General features: G+C 42.8%; 1 protein-coding gene across 3 annotated transcripts in view; it reads left to right on the top strand.

Moving 5' to 3' along the window:
- The first annotated feature begins 373 nt into the window (after positions 1–373).
- LOC120916583 (C-X-C motif chemokine 10-like) overlaps positions 374–20,360 on the top strand; it is a 42,016-nt gene continuing 22,029 nt past the window's right edge. Inside the window, exons 1-5 of one of the 3 annotated variants that reach the window (XM_040327652.1) lie at positions 374–933; positions 12,707–12,799; positions 12,920–13,043; positions 14,795–14,878; positions 16,007–16,272. In XM_040327652.1, coding sequence (XP_040183586.1) covers positions 12,739–12,799; positions 12,920–13,043; positions 14,795–14,878; positions 16,007–16,043 — 306 coding nt within the window. In that variant the 5' untranslated portion in view covers positions 374–933; positions 12,707–12,738 and the 3' untranslated portion in view covers positions 16,044–16,272. Of the gene's footprint in view, positions 934–11,633; positions 12,800–12,919; positions 13,044–14,794; positions 14,879–16,006; positions 16,273–20,360 lie in introns of those variants that run through there. The other 2 variants (XM_040327638.1, XM_040327644.1) reach the window with 2 other exon arrangements.

Here is a 20,360-nt window from a genome sequence, read left to right as displayed (position 1 = left end):
AGAACAAGAATGCATTCTATGCATTAAGATAAAAAACATTCTGTGCGCAGCAAGCCCCCCAGCACCCCCCAACACTTACCCTGAGCCCCTTCTTAATTTAGCGATATTCACGATTCTCTAGGCTGTTCGGGACTGTCCTCCTGATTGGTTGGGGCACAGCCGCGGCGTCGTTGGCTCCCACGGCTGTCAATCAAAGTAATTTAGCCAATCAGAGGAGAGGGGGCGGGGCCGAATGGCAGCTGCGTGTCTGAATGGACACACAGGGCTTCAGCTCGGCTCGGGTGCCCCATAGCAAGCTGCTGGTCTATGAGGGCACTCGTCAGGAGGGAGGGGCCAGGAGCAGAGAAGAGGCACCCGAGAAGAATCTACTGCACAGAGGAGGTGAGTATAATATGTTTGTTATTTATGTTTTATTTTTTTTAAGTGAAATTTTACAATCACTTTAAGAAGGACAAAAACACGTTTTTAGAAAAGGAAAATGGATCCTTATTACTCAAATTTTAAAATGATATCCACAAAAAAGGCATATGAGTATCATGACCAATTAGATGGATCTTTTAATGCTCTTTAACATCTAAATTAGGTCTAAATTATTCCCGCGGGTCTACATCTGACATCAATGTTTGGAAGCGCTGCACCTGAAATCGCTAAATCTGCCAACCCAGCCTAGCTTTTAGCCAGATATTTAAAGTGTAACTTTACTTTTGTGGGGAAAAAAATAAAAAAAATATCATAGCATATAAAATTGCTACACAAGTCATATTGTAATTGAATGTTATTAAAAATTACCTTTTCTTTTCAATCTGCCGCTCTGTGATTTTCTAGAAAATGCAACGCAATATGGCAACATAGAGCCGTTCTGTACACAGTCCCAATCACATTTACTTTGCACATGGACACAGACAAACAGCTATTTCTTCAGAATAACAAAAGGTAGGAATCTCCAAAAAAGTTTGTTAAAATCCTTGCAATGTACATAGATCACCCAGAGAGGAATGTTTTTTTCAAGAAAAGTGGAGTTACTATTTAACCAGTTGCCGACCAGTCGCCGTCATTATAATGCGGCAGATCGGCTCTCCTGGGCAAATTGCCGTAGGTATACGTCAGGCGCGTGCGTGCGTACCCAGAATACCTGCGGGCTGCGGCGATCCGATTTGTTACAGTGATCGGTTATGGCGAATGGCAGACTGTCCTCTGCCTGTGTAATATAAACACAGGCAGGGGAAGTGATGGACATCTAATAGTGAGTTGCACCAACACTACACTGAACGCATAGGAATACCTTTCACCCCCCGTTAACCCCCCCCCCATCGACCCCCCCCCCCTTCAGTTAACCCCTTTCAGATTTTTCACTGATCACTGTACTGGTGTCATTTGTGACACTAATCAGCATTAGGGCAGTTAGTAGTAGGCCCAGGTGGGTTTAGGGTACCCCCCATTAACCCCCTAATAAAGGTTTAACCCCTTGATCACCCCCCAGTTAACCCTTTCATCCACTATCACTAGTGTCACTAATATAGTGTACAGATATATTTTCTGATCACTGTATTTAGTGTCACGGGTGACACTAGTTAGCCAGTTAGCTAGTTACTGTCATTTTCAGGTTTTTATAGCGTCAGGGTACCCGCCATATATTATTGAATTAAGGTTTAACCCCCTGATTGCCCCCAGTACAGGGTTTAGCGTCAGTTAGGGTCAGCTTCAATCCCAGGCAGCTTCACATAAGTGCCAGTAGCGCTAACACCCACAAACACACCATACACCTCCCTTACTAGTATAGTGTTTGAACGGATTAATATCTTTAATCTGTTCAGATCTATGCTAGAATCCCCAATAGTTAAGGGTTCCCAAAAATGCGGTGTTAGCGGGATCAGCCTAGACACCTGCTAGCACCTGCGTTTAGCCCCTCTGCCCAGCCCAGCTCAGCCCATCCAAGTGCAGTATCAGTCAATCACTGTCACTTACAAAACACAACACACATAACTGCAGCATTTGCAGAGTCAGGTCTGATCCCTGCGAACGCTAATAGTTTTTATTTGGTAGCGATTGAAGCAAGAACTGACAATCAGGTGCTATTTTGGCTGTGAGTTGCACTAGTTGTACCTATAAATTTAGAGGTCAAAATGTCCAAACAGAGTTACAATAGTGAAGAGGCCTACACGTTGCTGAGCATGACAGATGAGAGCGATGGGGAACCTCCAAAGTCAGATTTAGGCTTAGTATGCGACCCCGTAGAGAGCAGGGGCATCCTGATAGATAGCTCTGACGATGGAGTGGTCCCTGCTAAGTTGTACCCGACCCTGTTCTTCTGTTGTTGAGGTGCAACAACCACAGGGCTCTTGTATGGAGCAGAGAGCCAGTACTAGTGCCGCTCAACCTTCTGGTGAACTGGCAAGCACCAGCAGCCTAGTACATCCTGATCGTAGTCAAACCAGCACTGCAGTATCACGTGGTGACGTGGCGAGTTCCATAAGTGCAGTTCAAGCTGGTGCGGTGGCTAGCACAAGTAACTCTTTTTGTGGCACATATTGTTGTTATTTTATTGACTTATTTTATTGACTTAATGTTTTATTATGTAGCCAGGTCCCAGGCCTCTTTCGGTCTACTGAGAACTTCCAGGACCAGGGATAGCTGACAGCCTTCTGTATGTAGTGGGTTGTGAGGCATAGTGGGTTCAAAGATGGTGAAAGTCATTGGGCGCAAAACACTTCTTGATGTAAAAGAGGTTTTATTTCTCTTGTCCTTTTTGTATTTTTGGAGGAAAGAGGGTTAGGGCCAGGACACCCTTAAGTGGTTGCAAGTTCAATTAGCAGACTCCGAGACTTCAATAGAAGGACAGACATGCAGGGAAAGGTATCAAGCAAGATGCCACTTCTGCATGTGCAGGAATGCTGTCTCCCATGGCAACAGTCTTTAAAATATTTTCAAAAAGTATCAGAAAGGACTTGGTGGATCAAGTGGTTAGAAGAGTGGGTAATGTGTGGCATAAGCTGCTAATGTTGGACATAAAATGCCACTACATAAAATGCCAGGGCAGTTCAAACCCCTCCAAATGACCCCTTTTTGGAAAGTAGACATCCCAAGCTATTTACTGAGAGGCATGTTGAGTCCATGGAATATTTTATATTTTGCCACAAGTTTCGTGAAAATTAAAATGTTCTTTTTTTTTTTTTTTACACAAAGTTGTCACTAAATGATATATTGCTCACACATGGCATGGATATATGTGAAATTACACCCCACAATACATTCTGTTGCTTTTCTTGAGTATGGGGATACCACATTTGTGAGGCCTCATACACACGACCGAGGAACTCGTCGTAAAAGAAACATCGTTTTCCTTGACGAGTTTCTTGTCAGGCTTGTCGAGAATCTTGACAAGCTTTCTTTGCGTACACACTGTCAAGACAAAATCTCGTAGTTCTCAAACGCGGTGACATACAACACGTACGACAGCACTATAAAGGGGAAGTTCGATTTCACTGGCACAACCCTTGGGGCTGCTTTTGCTAATCTCATGTTACTGCGTGTTAAGTAAAAGTTTGGTAAGAGACGATTCGCGCTTTTCAGTCTGTTACAGCGTGACAAATGTGCTATCTTCATTACGAACGCTACTTTTACCGAAGGTGCGCTCCCGTCTCATACTTTATTCTGAGCATGCGCGCGTTTCTAAGCATACACACAAACGTGTTTCTCGTCGTAAAAACAGCTCGACGAGAAACACGATGAGGAAATTGAGACTCCCGACGAGGAATGTTCTCTTTTTTTCTCGTCGAGATCCACGACAGTTTTCTCGACGAAAAACATACACACGACCGTTTTCCTCTGCAAAAAAGCTCTGCCACCAAGTTTCTTGATGGATTTTGTCGAGGAAAACGGTCGTGTGTACGAGGCCTAAGACTTTTTGGGAGCCTAGACTTCTCTTTATCCCCCTGCCAAGCCCTGTTCTTTGATACACCATGAATGCACCCCTTTAATGACTTTAGAGCAGGCACATTGGCTTAGCAATAACGTTTGTTACTAAAGCATTAAAATATAACAGATGAACAATTCTCAGCAACATCTTCCATACACATTCCTGTAGAAAGTCCTCTAAGTGCACTTTCTGTGTGACTCTGTTGCTTTGTTATGCCCCATAAGGTGGTCATACCTAAACAGGTCAAAATGTAACCCCGACTAGGCTTCTAAAGGGGTGGTAAATTAGCAAAGTGGCTCCTACATTCTCAGCAGCACGCTCCTTCTTTTTCCATGTGAGAACAAACAGCAAGCTCTGACATAGAGTTCCCCTTTTTATATGCTTTGTCCAGTAGCATTCTTTAGAAAAGCGTGGGAAAGCCTGACTAGCAGAGTTAACCTTTACCCACTAAACAGCACCTCTTCTGCGGGGCAACATTACCTAAATAGTGCAGCTCACACTTTACAAAATACACTTAACCCAGCACAACCAACACACAAATGCCGCGTACACACGGTCGGAATTTCTGACAACAAATGTTCGATGTGAGCTTGTTGCCGGAAAATATGACCGTGTGTATGCTCCATCAGACATTTGCTGTCGGAATTGTCGACAACAAACGTTTGCGAGCTGGTTCTCAGTTTTTCCAACAAAAGTTCTTGTCGGAAATTCCGATCGTCTGTAGCTAATTCCAACGCACAAAAATCCTACGCATGCTCGGAATCATTGAACTTAATTTTTCTCAATCCCCATTGAGAACGTCTGTTAATGACGAAACGTCGTCTGGGAAGGCACACACTGACGTCACCGCGTTCCATCTGAAGGAGGAAGGGCTCCTATTGCCGGCCGGCATACATACATGCTTTTAATCATGAGATGTTTGTAAGTATATGTCTTATGCATTTTTATTAAATATTTCGTACGGTATCACGCTATGGTCCGTTTAATTATATACCGAGGATATGTTCAATCATCGATGTGGTGCAATTTGAGATCTGCTCCCTGGATCCCTCCCCAGTCTGATGCTAATTGAATAGAATCTGTCTACATGCCTAATGTTTGGGTGGTTCTGGTAAGCGGCATTCAGTTTGGTGGTGGTGTGTTCACACTGAAGTTTTGCTGACACATGGTGGTGCTGCTACAAACTTTTTATTGGACTGAATGTGCTTTTATTCATATTATCTATTATCATTGCTTTTTACCAACCTGATATCTGGTTTCCTACTTGGCGCAGTTTACTTTTATATTATCACATTTCTTCTGCTGCCTTGACGCATATATATTTAGAAAGTTTTTGACAAGCGCAGTTTTTTCTCCCTATAGTGTTGTACGTGACCGCATTCTTGACGTTCGGAATTTCCGACAACATTTGTGCGACCGGGTGTATGAAAGACAAGTTTGAGCCAACATTCCGTCGGAAAAAAAATCCACGGTTTTGATGTCGGAATGTCCGATCGTGTGTACGCGGCATTATACCTCAGTAAGCTCCTGCTTATAAATGGCACCATCCATTGCAAGTCATTACAGGACTCACGTCTAAGAAAGTCAAGATTTTTTTTTGAATGCACCATATTTTTTTAAGTGTGCCTATCCTCTAATACCGCATACACACAATTGGAAATTCCGACAAGAAAATCATGTATTTTTTTCCGACAGAAATTTGTCTCAAACTTGTGTTGCATACCCACGGTCACACAAAATTCTGAACGTCAAGAACACGGTGACATACAACACTACGATGAGCCAAAAAAAAATTAAGTTCAATGATTCCGAAAATGCGCCAAATTGATTAAGAGCGTGCTTGTTTTTTTGTGCGTCGGAATTGCATACAGATGATTGGAATTTCCGATAAGAACTTTTCCTGTTGGAAAAATTGAGAACCAGCTCTCAAATTCAGACAGAAAAAGTCAGATGGAGCCTACACACGGTCAGAATTTCCGACCAAAAGCTCACATAGAACTTTTCTAGTCGGAAATTTCCGATCGTGTGTATGTGGCATAATACTGCAGCAAGGCAAGGTTTGTCTGGTTCAAAACAATACACTTTCTGTTTATTCCATATAATTACATAAGAAGGTTATTAATTTTCAACAGATTATTTTGTTAGTATATTGTTGGGACATTTTCGAAACACTTTCTCATGGGCGTCATCTATTCATTCATGTCTATCCCTAGAAAAACTGATTGGGGGTACTTCACACCAAAAAAATGAAAAAAATGATGTTGAACCTTGCCAAAATCCATACCAGACCCCTATCCAAACATGCAGACTAGCAGGCCAGGAAAGGAAGAGGACGAGCGTGGGGTCTCATGTTGTTGAGAACAAGGGTCTCTTCCCCACAGCCCTGACTCAGTGGTTGTGGGGGGGGGGGGTGACTGATTGAAATCTGGAAGCCCCCTTTTATGATGTTAACCCTACTCGTTCACCCAAAATATTGTCAACGGTAAATAAAAACACAAGGACAGTTTTTGACAAGTCCTTTATTAACCATCCATTGTTAATCATGTCATCCAGCGATATAGGTCCACGTCAATCATGATCAATGATAGACGTCGACCTGCACAGAAAAAAAAAGCCCACTGCCTGCTGACACCCAACCTCTCCGTTGCTTACCTCCCATCTACTGACACTCTGGTTCCCCCTGCAGCTGAAGTAATTGAAGGGGTAGGATCACCCAGTGATGTTGTTGACCATATATGCACATGCTCATATTTGGTCAATGATGTCATAAAGGGTTGGGGTCAAAAATCTATACCAGATAGACCTGAATGGACTGGTATGGATTGGGGGGACCTGCATGTAATTTTTTATTAGATTTTTTTAATATTAGCTCTTTTGTTTACATTCTGCTGTCAGCGAGGAATCCTCCACTGACAACAGTCATGGTTGTTAGGACTCCAGCAGGTGCTGTTTCCTTAACAATCAATGACTCATGTCTGATAGCAGGGATGAGTCTGAGCTGATGCAAAAACAGATGCCAAAACAGACAATCTTCATTTATCAACAGTACCCTTCAGAGCCGGTTCACACTGGGGCGACCTGGGATCCGACTTCAAGACGCCCCAAGTCGCGCGGTCGAGAAAATGAATGGAAGTGAATGGGAGACGTCTTAATGTACACTACTGAAGTCGCTCTGACTTCAGAAAAGGTTCCTGTACTACTTCAATCCGACTTCTAGGCGACCTGTACCCATTGATTTCAATGGAAGACGCCTCCTAGTTGGATCCCCGTTCACAGTAAGGCAACGTTACAGGAAGTCGCCCCAGTGTGAACCTGTTCTAAGGCAAGCTCCTCCCTCCCACAGGGGAACTCCATGCCAAATTTTAAATAAAAAACTGTCATGCGTTTCCCCTCTAGGAGCATACCAGGCCCTTAGGTCTGGTATGGATTTCAAGGGGAACCCCCTACCCCGAAAAAACAGCATGGGGGTCCCCCCAAAATCCATACCAGACCCTTATCTGAGCATGCAGAACGGCCAGTCAGGAAAGGGGGTGGGGACCAGGGCCTCTTCCCGACAACCCTGGCCGTTGGTTGTCGGGGTCTGCGGGCAGGGGGCTTATCGGAATCTGGGAGCCCCCTTTAATAAGGGGGCCCCCATATCCCGGCCCCCCACCCTATGTGAATGAGTATGGGGTACATCGTACCCCTACCCATTCACCTGGTGGAAGAAAAATGTCCATAAAAAAACACTACACTACACTACAACATAAGGGGGCGGCGTAATTATGTCGTCAGCACCCGGAGCATGCTGGGACTGTGACGTCATAAGAGGCCTATATAAATCGCTGTGCACCGCACACCCGGCATTACAGCAGGAGGGAGCGTTGAGTCAACATCGAAGAGGAGAAGAAGAGAAAAAGGCGACGCAGAAGACCGGGCCCCCGCTGGTGAAAGAGCTGAAAGAAGACAGCGGTGGTGCCCGGCAGAAGAGAAAAAGAACCAGAGAGCGGGAGAAGAGAGCAGAGAAGTTGGAAGACCCCCAAAGTCGGAAGAAGACCCCCTGAAATTAGGAGAAGGGAGAAGACCGGGCCCCCACTGGTAAAAGAGCTGAAAGAAGACAGCGGTGGTGCCCGGCAGAAGACCCCCGAAGCTGCCTAATAAACTACTTTAAAAACCTGTGTAGTGTTTTTTCACCAGGTGAATGGGTAGGGGTACGATGTACCCCATACTCATTCATATAGGGTGGGGGCCGGTATCTGGGGGCCGCCTTATTAAAGGGGGCTCCCAGATTACGATAAGCCTCCCTCCCACAGACAGGGTTGTCGGAAAGAGGCCCTAGTCATCATCAACATGGGGACAAGGTGCTTTGGGGTGGGGGGCCACAGGGCGCACCCCTGCCCCAAAGCATCCCCCCCATGTTGAGGGCATGCCGCCTGGTACGGCTCAGGGGGGGTGCTCGCCCGTCCCCACTCCCTTTCCTGACCGGCCGGTCTGCGTGCTCCGATAAGGGTCTGGTATGGATTTTGGGGGGACCCCATGCCGTTTTTTTGGCGTAGGGGTTTCCCCTTAAAATCCATACCAGACCTAAGGGCCTGGTATGCTCCTAGAGGGGGAACCCATGCCGGTTTTTTATTTAAAATTTGGCATCGAGTTCCCCCTTCTGGAGGCGACTTCAAGTCGTGTTGTAAGTCGTGTTGTGATTCATACTCAAGTCGTGTTCAAGTTGCCTGCCAAAGTCGCGCTGAAAGTCGTGTTGCCCCAGTGTGAACCGGCTCTAAAAGTAACAAGGTTTTCATGATTCCAGCAGAGTCCAATTCAATGCAGTCCTAGCCAACAGAACTTTTTTTTTTGATCCCCGAGGAGGGTGTGCACAGAAATTACACCAAGCAAACAATCAAGGGGTCTGAGATTGGGAGGTAGGAGTACTAAAGTGTTTAAGACATTTTTAGCATACCCTCTCCCCAGGCCAGATTTCTAAATGCATTCATATTTTCATATGACCACAGCAGCAATCTGTGTTAATCGGTGGAGAAGGAAGTGTTAGATGGACTAGCAAATTTAGATAAATTAACAAATGGAAGCCAAACTCCAGCTCACACTGTAGTTACACAAGCAGTTACAGCAACAGTTTTTTTTTCCCCATTTGGGATAAAGGTTATACTTGAATAGATAAAAGCTGATCATTGTAAGCATCCCTGTCAGTAGAAAATGGTTTATCTCAAGTGGTACCTTTGGAGGAGAGGATGTTCTATTGAAAAACAACAAACTTACTGTTCAGATCACCGGGGGAAAAATAAAAGAAAGATAGTCAAAGAAAGAAACCAAATGCAGCCATTCCTTGGCAAAAACCATCAAGGAAACTGCTGGCAGAGCTTTTTTGCCGAGAAAAACGGGCGTGTGTATGTCTTTCGTCGATCTTGACGAGAAAAAAAGAGAATATGCTCTCTTTATTCTCGTCGGGAGTCTCAATTTTCTGGTCGTGGTTCTTGTCGGGCTGGTTTACGACGAGAAACACCTTTGTGTGTATGCTTAAAAACCCGCGCATGCTCCGAATAAAGTATGAGACGGGAGCGCACCTTCGGTAAAAGTAGTGTTCGTAATGGAGATAGCACATTCGTCATGCTGTAACAGACTGAAAAGCGCGAATCCTCTCTCACCAAACTTTTACTTAACACGCGGTAACATGAGATTAGCAAAAGCAGCCCCAAGGGTGGCGCCAGTGAAATCGAACTTCCCCTTTATAGTGCCGCCATACGTGTTGTACGTCACCGCGTTTGAGAACGACGAGATTTTGTCTCGACAGTGTGTAGGCAAGGAAAGCTTGACAAGAATCTCATCAAGCTTGACAAGAACCTCGTTTTATGACGAGATTCTCGGTCGTGTGTGCGAGGCATAAACCTCTTCCCTAGGCCAGTTGATACCCTCCCATGGCTTCCAATACCACCTCTATGCTGACGACACCCAGATCTATCTCTCCACTCCTCAACTTACCCCCTCAATCTCCTCACGTTTTACAAACTTACTGAGTGAAGTATGAGTATGGATGTCACACCATATCCTCAAACTCAATCATTCTAAAACTGAGCTTGTAATATTTCCTCCTCCCCAATCCCTTCCCCATGATGACTTTGCCATTAAGATCAATGGCACAACCATTTGTCTCTTCACACATGCCAGGGTGTTGGGTGTAATCCTAGACTCTGACCTCTCCTTCAGCTCCCACATCCTGTCACTGGCTACATCTTCCCACCTTAACCTCTGCAACATTTTCAGAATTCGCCGCTTCCTGACTATCAACATCACAAAACAACTTAGTCACTCCTGGGTTATTTCCCGCCCCGACTACTGCAACTCACTTCTCACTGGCCTACCTTTACATAAGCTATCCCCCTTCAGTCTATTATGAATGCTGCTACTAGACTAATACACCTTACTAACCGATCCATGATTGCTGCCCCTCTCTGCTAATCCCTCCACTGGCTTCCCCTACCCCACTGTATAAAATTCAAAATACCTACCACAACATACAAGGCCATCCACAACTTTGCCATAGCTACATCACCAACCTCATCTGCAATATCGCCCAAATCATCCCCTCTTCTCCTCCCAAGACCTCCTGCTCTCTGGCTCCCTTGTTACCTCCTCCCATGCTCGCTTCCAGGACTTCTCCAGAGCCTCTCCCATGCTCTATATTGTAAAGTGCTGCGCAAATTGATGGCACTATATAAACAGGAAAAACTAGGGGCTATTATATGCAGGAATACCTTAATTTTCCACGGTGAGTTGGAGCAGGGGGATGAACTGTGGTGATGCAAAATTATCCTGTTGTCCCCAAAAGCAACGAGAAACCAACTGGTTACTCAGCTTACCAGACTTAATTTAAATGAAATATGTGTAGCGCTACCGTCGAAGGAGCCGCTGATTAGATTTGGGATCGGCGTGTTAGGTTACCTCTATGTAGTGTCTAGGAGTGAAGGTAGTGAGTAGAGCAGTAATCGAATGTCCAATCTGTAGATAAAGTTTTCTGAATGCTTTATTTTCCTGGTCCAAACACGACCAACACATCAACTTAAGGTGTAAAGGACAGGTTGATGAAAATAGAATAATCTTTCAGTATCAGGCTTTGGATAAGGAAAGCAGTCCTGCCTTCTGTAATTGCAGCAAAACGTCGCCACTCTAGCCAGAGTGGGTAAAGTGCCCCTGGACAGACCCCTGCCACAGGCCTGGCAGCCAGAGCGTCACTTGAGGTTTCTGGGAGGAACAAGTCTCTGCCACAGACTTGACTCTGATTGGATGTTGAGGCCTCTGCCACAGGCCAAGCGCAAGGTTAAGTTGAATGATAGAGCGAATCCTCCCAGTAAATCATGCTATGGTCACCGGTTGACAGTGTAAATGTATCTGTCTATGTCCGGTCACCAGATCCCCGATGGTTCGTTCAAGCCCTTTTGGATCACCTACCCCGGGTTCTCCTCAGGCCGATCCCCCACTGAACGGCATACAGCCTGGGATCTCCTCAGTAGAAGTGGGGACCCAGTAAGTCACTGGGGCCCCTTGGTAGCATCAGTTGCTCCAGGCCAGGAGGGCCCAAAGTCAGGAACTCCGCGTAGCATGCAACCCAGGCCAGGTGGGCCATTGTGGTGGGGCCCGTGATGTGGGCACACCCTAAAGGTGGGTGCCGCACCTGGAACCAGGAACCCGCAAAGAACCTCGAGCAAACGGCCTCCGCCACAGAAATACCCCTCCCAGCATGCCCCGCGAGGGAAAAACTCCTCTAATTGGCTGCTGGGAAGAAGCCGCTCCGCCTGGATCTCTCCGGTGCCACCTCCCGCCCAGAGATGAGATCACATCACTGGAACGCAGACTGACCCACAGAACAATCCAGATTTGGCGACAGCCAAATTTAACAAAATCACTAAATTTAACATAGCGTCCTTTCTGAAGGTAAAGGGGCGCTACATATGTTTGGGTGGATTGACTCTTTCTTGGCTGCCACAGCTGAACTATTCCTAAAATGTGTTGACTGGTTTCTTGTCATTACTGGAATAAGCTGCAATCATCTCTGGAGATCTTGTAGTTAACTTGAGGACTGGCATATTTACTAAGTCATTGAAAATCTGCCCATATATGACCAGCAGCCTGTATTAATTCTTCTAGCTGCCAGACATACAGTAGAACAGCAAAAGCAGATACACAGTGCCTTGAAAAAGTATTCATACCCCTTGAAATTTTCCAAATTGTGTCATGTTACAACCAAAAATGTAAATGTATTTCATTGGGATACTTTTTCAAGCCACTGTATATTTACAATAATGTCCCTATTTTCAGCCTTACTTCATTGAGAATTTATGAGCCATCTTGATGACCACAGAAGAAGTAACAACATGTGCGTGTAATGGTCAAATATATTCATTATCCCACTGGGAGATTTTCAAATACCCCAATAATCATCCTGAGCAAAGGAAAGAATCAGAATACACATAGTGCACTGAAGATTTATTCAGTCACTTTGCAGCCTTATGAAAGTGCCTATAACACTTTCTCTTTTACATGTTATCAGCCACAGGTTTCTGGGAAAGCCCCATCAAGACTGGCAATAACAGAAATGGACACTGAGTGTTTTTTTTTTGTTAGCAGAAAAAGATCCTCAACGGTAGTTTCACTTCCTAAAAGCCTTCCTACAAAACTGAAATCTAGATGGAAAATAGAGAATGTCAGTATCTCCCGCTGATGACATCATGGGATTATGCAATCCAGTACAAATGTATATAAACAGACAAATGCTGCTGTACTTTACACAGTTGTCTACTCTAGATCTTGGTCAGAGAGAATCCAACACCATCAATATGGACAACAAGTGTGCTGTCATCATGTGCGTTCTACTGCTCTCTACTCCTCTTATACAAGGTACAGTCAGTGACATATTCTAGTATTTACAATCTATGTATAAGCTCAGGCTGCTTATCCTACTGCCCTTGCCATTGTCTGTATAAGCACTAATTGATCAATTTTTATTTTTGTATTCAGGGTTTGCCGTTCCTCGTGGGAAGCGCTGCCTGTGTAACAAGCTATCCAATAAGGTGAATGTCATGGCCCTGGCTCAAATGGACGTTTATCTAAGCAGCTCTCTGTGTGAAAACACTGAATATATGTAAGTAGAATGTACATTATGAATTACATAATGTAATTGCTGTATCTATTGTATATGTGTATATATACTCACCCAATTGTAGGCGTAGCAATAAAGTACATGCCAATTTTCAACAGCTTAGACCCCATACACACAATTAGATTTTCTGCAGATTTTTGTCTTCAGATTTACCAAAACCACGTAGTACAAGGGCCCGTCTGATTGCATACAAATTGAAATTCTTAAGGTTTTTGACCTCATATTATATGGTTTTGGTAAATCTGAAGACAAAAATCGGCAGCAAATCTAATAGTGTGTATGGGGCTTTAGGGTGGTCATACACAGAAAAAAAGTTGGGCAAATGTTGCAAACATCCGTCTTTCATTAAATCTGTTGGGACCAACATCTTGGTTGATATGTTATAGCAGCATGCTTGCAATTAACACTTTTTTCATTATACACTAAATGTATTAGAAACATCTGTGTTCAAGGCAAGAATTTACATGGGTTAAAAATCACTTGTTATTGCCTTTTACCCAAAGCATTTTATGGCCCTCACATATTCAAAGTAGAGTGATTTAGCCCCTGGATACCCATAAAGTGATTGGTCGCCAAGAGTGTCTGCCCATCTAATAGTCTTTGCAGTATGTATTAAGAATACGCAGCCATTTCAGTTTGTACATAAGAATACCATTTTTAAAAAGCTAAAATGAATGAGGCAAACCTAAAATCTTGTTAGAATTTCATTTTTCAAAATGTTGGATATTTCAATATAAAAAACAGGAACATCTATCAACATTTTTACTATTTTAATTAGTTTTATTGTTTCATTCATTAAGGAGAAGTATAGCCAAAGCTTTTTTGGCTTTACTTCTCCTCTGCATCACAGGAGTGCACTCTCTTTGGCACTCTTGTGACTCATTTTCAAGCAACAGTGGCTAAAGCCCAATGCCGGCTGACATCACAGAGGCGGTCTGGTCCCATATGGTCCGGATCAACCCAGATGCCTGGTCTGAGCCAGCCGCTCCCACTCCAGTGAGCTTAGGGAGGCAAAGTAGTGGTAGAGTACCGTTGGCTGACAATCTGCTCAGTGAAGGCTGAGAACTGAGCGATTAGCAGTTTTTGATTGCTCAGTTCTCAGTCTTAGGCCCCGTACACACGACCAGATCTATCCGCTGGGATTGATCCGCGGATCAGTTCCAGCGGATAAATCCGGTCGTCTGTACGGCCTAGCGGATATTTATCCGCGGAGATTTCTCGGGCCGATCGATTTCAAGCGTATATAAATTTCTTAGCATGCTAAGAAATGTATCCGCTTGAATCGGGACCAGCGGATTGATCCGGTGGTCTGTACAGACTCACCGGATCAATCCGTCCGCTCCCCTCCCTCGCATGCGTCGTAATGATTCGACGCATGCGTGGAAGTACTTACATTCCAGCGTCGCGCACGTCGCCGCGTCACCATCGCGGCGACGGCGCGACACGTCACCGCAGATGAATTCTGCGCGGATTTTGATCCGATGGTGAGTACAAGCCATCGGATCCAAATCCGGAGCAGGAATGTCCGCTGGAAACGGTCCGGGGGACCGTTTCCAGCGGAGATCCCCTCGTGTGTACGGGGCCTTAGAAGCAGCAGGGGACAGATGCAGCATCAGATCGATGCTGCATTCACCAAGGTAAGTATATATATATTTTTTTTCCTTGAACATATACTTCTCTTTTAGGAAGTTTCCAAATATACTAATGGCTTTCTTAATTTTGTTCTTCCTCAGTGTCACAGTAAAAAGCACCGGTGCTACAAAATGTGTCAGTTCTGACCTGAAAGAAATAAAAGCTCTGCTCAGTGGCAAAAATCGGTAGGTACTATTTTTTTATACATCTCCAGATATTTGGTAATTTCAAAGTTCGATGTGCATACAGCCCAAAAAAATGTATAGTAGTTGGTTTACCGTATTATATAAAGTGGGTAGGAGTGATTTTTTTTTCAATGTATTGAAAGGAGATAGATTAGAAAGACTGAAGGCATAGCTATATGCTTCTAAAATCATATCACATCTCACCTGTACATTACATGGGATTTAACCACAATTTACACTACTTTAGGCTTCATTCACACTAACAGACCAGTTTAGGTGATCTAAATTTAGGATACTTTATCTGAGAAGTACAAACAAATGACATGATTGCTTCCCAGATCAGTTTTTCCTGTGCTTAGATGTATCTGTCTTTACACAGGTTCAACCATGATTGTGGTGGTTATTTACTAAAGGCAAATCTACTTTGCACTGCAAGTGCAAACCACAAGTGCAAAGTGAAATTGTACTGAAAGTGCACTTGGAAGTGCAGTCACTGTAGATCCGAGGGGGACATGCAAGGAAAATAAAAAACAGTATTTTAGCTTGCACATGATTGGATTATAAAGTCAGCAGAGCTTCCCCTCATTTCAGATCTACCCCTCAGATTTACAGCGACTGCACTTTCAAGTGCACTTCAGTGCAATTTCAAGTGCACTTTGCACTTGTAGTTTGCACTTGTAGTGCAAAGTGGATTTGCCTTTCGTAAATAACCCCCAGTACTTATACGGGCTTACGCAAATTTACATGCATTTATGAGCTTTCAGGAATTTCTAGACTTTCGAACTGGATACAGCTAAACTAATGGCACCTAAAAGCAGGTAAATGCACATTGTGAGTTATATCATTTAAACTCATCACATGCATTAATGTGCATTTAGAAATGTCCTATAAATGTATATAAATACATGTACGGTACGTCATTGCCAGTGTGAATAAGAAATTAATGTCCCTATGGGGTGAATGCAGCCCACTAAATAGATACCACTTGCAGAGATAAATAATTTATTATCATATGTTAGTGTTTACCTTATTTTTATTTAAGTTGTATTTATTATATAATACTAAATGTACAACATGAAATATCATATTGGCACATATGTCTTATAATATATATTTTTATTCCTGCAGGTTTCTGAAACACATCCCAGTGATCAGACACCCCTGAGTGATTATACAACCTTAGGAATATGACAGAAAGCCTTTAAATAGATTAATTCTACCTTCCCCACAGTCTTGTGACTACGGATAACTGGAATGACATATGCCGTGCATATTTTTATATTTGTAAATTTGTCTATTTAAACAATGTTACTGTAAATAGATATCTCCTGAGATATTTTTCTACCTTAAAAGATGAGAGTTTTATATTTTCATAAATAAATGTATTTGAAATATTTAATATTTATTTGTACTGAGTCTGTTTTGATGGCAGCAAAAAAAGAAACATATTAAGCCCCCATTCACACCTAGGCGTTTTGTCGCATGTAGTGTGACGCCGCTGCCGCCAGAGGGATGAAAACACATTTCCCTCTATAGAGATGGTTTACATCTCCACGCCGGACGCCTGCCGCCTGAAAAAAGTTCCCGGACCTTTTTTTCAGGCGGCTTTCGGCGTTCGGCTGGGAGATGGGAACCATCTCTATAGAGGGTGTAATCTCGGGGCACATCTAGGCGGACAATACCGGCGCAAATCGCAGTACAAAACGCCGCTATTTGTGCCACGAATTTGTCTGCCTAGGTGTGAATGGGCTCTAAATAAAATTGTAGTATACAGTACAGTGAGGTGAATACTCTGATTACTATTGGTATTATACTAGTCAGAAACCATATTGTTCAAGGGATGCAGCAAGCGAACATGAATCACCTCCTTGGTTATTCATAAACTGATGCAACAACCAGTTCGACCTGTATGTACAACACCAAAGTTTGTCAGTGAAGATTTCTATACCCCATTGTATGGCAAGTCTTGACACAATTTTTTTTTTTGTGGTTTATAAATTCTTACCCTCCTGAGAGTACAAGGGATTTGCAGACAGCAGGCAAAATAAAAAACATTGGCAGTGGCCTTTTATTATTGGTTGAATAAAAATTTAACTTTAGCATGAACATCAGCTTACAACATTTCTTACTTAAAAAAAAACAAACAACCAACTTAACCCAGTTCAAGCACTACAATCTGTCATCCAAAACATGACAATCCCTATCCCTATATGGAGAGGGACACAGATGAGTATGATCGGTCCATGTATAATTACAACCAAGGGAATCCAGGCCAATATAATAATTGGGGTTTTCCCAGGGAGAAACAAAGAAGGAAGAGAGGCCCCTGAACCAAGAGAGGTTCCCGAGGGGGGAGGAGAATTCAGAGAAAAATGGAGAACTTAAATGAAGAGTTTTTTTTATCTCAGTCAGATACAATTAACTAGTGAAGAAAAATCGATTCCAGATAAAGGGCTTAAATATGCCCCCCCCCCCCAAAAAAAACCCCCTAAAGTTTGGTTCATTTATTGATATCCAAAAATACATTCACAAACTTAACATACAAAGATATCTCATTACAAATCCCTCATTACCTAAACATGGAGTTGACTCTTTAGGAGCTATGCCCTTGGGTCTCCATAACCCCTCATTGTTCAATCCTCCAGGTCCTACTGCCCCTTCAGTAGGACCTGACCGTCAAAAAGACACAGGGACACCCAGAGCTAAAAATGGGCCTAAAAAGATTATGTGAAAGAAAGTTTTCGGTTATCTGCCCTGACAATAAGGGGGGGGGGGTTTAATTCTAGATAAGGTAGACTATCAGAGTGAGATGTACATAATTTTGGGAGATGGACAAACGTACAAAGAGACATCCGACAATGACATACAAAATGGAATTGGTTAAACTATTGGACAATGGTTTGAATTAATCATATTTTAGACAAAAAAAAGAGATCCTATTTAGTTTAATTTGCCCCCAGGATTCCAGTAATGTAATACCTCCCCAAGGTACATAAAAATCACATACTCCCTTTCCGGACACTCCATAGTAAACAGCATAGATTCAGTAACTTCCCCCATTGGACGCTATATTGATTTTTATTTACAGCCATTAGTCCAAAAAATACCCTCATATCTGAAAGATAGACTTTAAACTCCTTGAGAGAACTGACCTCCATGGTAATTACTTTATGTCCACAGCAGATGTGGCAGCACTGTACACCTGCATTCCCCATTATTTATACTATACGTATTTATACTATACTATTTGGAAGAGAATGGTACCCTTCCCCTACTACAACAACAATTTATAATGGAACTATTACAGTTTGCCACTAAATGGAATTACTTCTGGTTTAATGACAAGTTTTATTTCCAACAAGAGCATGTGGCTATGGGGGTCAAGTTCGCCCTCAACTTAGCCAATTTATTTATAGTTAAATGAGAGGAGGAAGTCGTCTCTGACCAGAGGAGACCAGAGCTGGTCTTTTGGGCAAGGTACATAGACAATATCCTCCTCCTATGGAATGGAGATCAGGAATCCTTACACTATTTCGTTTCAGACCTTAATGCCAAGCACAGGGGTATTTCCCTTAGTTATGAGGCTAGTAAAGAAAAAATACACTTTCTAGACTTGGATTAATCAAAGGTTTGAGATTAAAACATACCAACAAACCAAACAACAACCAACAAACCAACCAACCGCAACAGGTTTACACCCGTTAATAGTTGCCACCATAGGTCATAGCTCAGTTCAGTTCCACGTAGCCAGTTTCTTCGCCTACGATGTAATTGGGTTACCAGAGTAGAGTAGAGACAGGGAAATTGAAAGGTTGGGCAATGTTGAAAGGAATTCCCTTTTGGAGGACAAACTTCAACAATAGAAAGATGACCATTTTAAATGGTCCTTTTTTGCAGCCTTTTCAATTCAACACAAACATGTCAACAAACATTGGGATATTCTCAAAAATGACTGCATATTGGGTTCCATTGTACCGGAAAGGGCTAAAGTTATTTACAGGGGAGCCCCCCTCATTGAGGGGCAAGGTTGCCCCCAACGTAATTAATCCCCCTAAGAGAATCATTTTTTTTCACAACATGTCAGGTTATTATCCCTGTTGCAAATGTAATGTATGTTGCTATATTTCCTGTGGAAGGGAAAAGACCAAAACCTTTGAATCCACAATAACTAAACATAGATATCAAATGAAACATTTTACTATGTGTGCTACCAAAAATTATGTTTATCTAATAACTTGTCCATGCGGCAAGCAATCTGAGGTAGAAAAAATGGGGTGACGAGCGCAATCATAAATGCACTAAATCGTGAACAAATAATAAACACTGATTCATCTATAAAACTAAATAAGTGTTATAAAAAACAGGCAATAAGCAATCCTAAATGAACCAAACATGTGAAAAAAAATGTTAAATAATAATAAATCTAAACATATAAATGACACCTCTGTGCCAAACCTCAAATGCAGATAAAAAATGAACTGAATAAGTGCTGGCTGCTATAATAAACTGTGCCAAATTCTGTGAAGGAAAAATAATAATAAATAAAAGCAAAATAAAAGTCCAAAAGCTGTCAGATATATGTTATCAACGACAACACACATAAGCTTCACAGATGAGTCTTCCTAGATGATGGGATCACAGAGCGCTTACCTTCCTCTTGTAAATCAATGGCCTGAAATAACTGCAACCAAGCTTGATAGATACTGCAACGTCCTGATGGCTGTGCTGCAAATCCTGATCTTTAGCAAGATGGAGACTCGCCGTGGAATGCAGGGAGGAAACAAAAAAGTAGAGGCTTCCATCGTGAAGTACGTAAAACAGGGGGGGTTTATTAAAGAATAAAAAACTGCTTACAAGCATGTAGTATAAAAATCGCGAATAACAAAAGTTCTGGTCGGACGGGGTTCCACGTCACTTCCAGTCACATCTAGCTGTCCTTACACGTTACGTCACGGCACGTGACTTCATCAGAAGATATATGTAGGTAGAACTATACGTTCTTTCTCTGTGAGGGTGAACGGACATATTGTGAATATGAACAAGTGGAAAATATATGACAATGTACCTAAACATTTCTTAAGATACCATAATAAGAATCCTAGTGGCACTCAATTTCAAATTGTTGATAAATATTTGCCACCATGGAGGGGAGCATCAAATGTGAGGGGTGTTTCTAAAATAGAAACCTTCTGTATTTACGAGTTGAGATCCTGCGCCCCATATGGAATGAATGTGGAGTGAGACATCAACTCGTTTATAAATACCTACTTCCTCTTTATCAACCTACCTAACAAACTACCTCTAGCGATTAAAGAGGAACTGCAGTCTGCTCACATAATTTGTAATAAAAATATCTTTGCCATTCGGAAGCTTCCCTTTTTGTGTATTATTTTATATATACTGTGATTCTGTACTTGCCAAATATGCTGCAGAAATCTCCCTCCACTAAGTCTGGCTGCATCCATTTTAACTGTGGGCAGCT

This window comes from Rana temporaria, chromosome 1, assembly GCF_905171775.1.
Source record: "Rana temporaria chromosome 1, aRanTem1.1, whole genome shotgun sequence".
In the NCBI taxonomy this organism is placed as follows: Eukaryota; Metazoa; Chordata; class Amphibia; order Anura; family Ranidae; genus Rana; species Rana temporaria.
The sequence above is the reverse complement of the archived record's forward strand: the minus strand, read 5'-3'. Positions and strand labels throughout refer to the sequence as shown.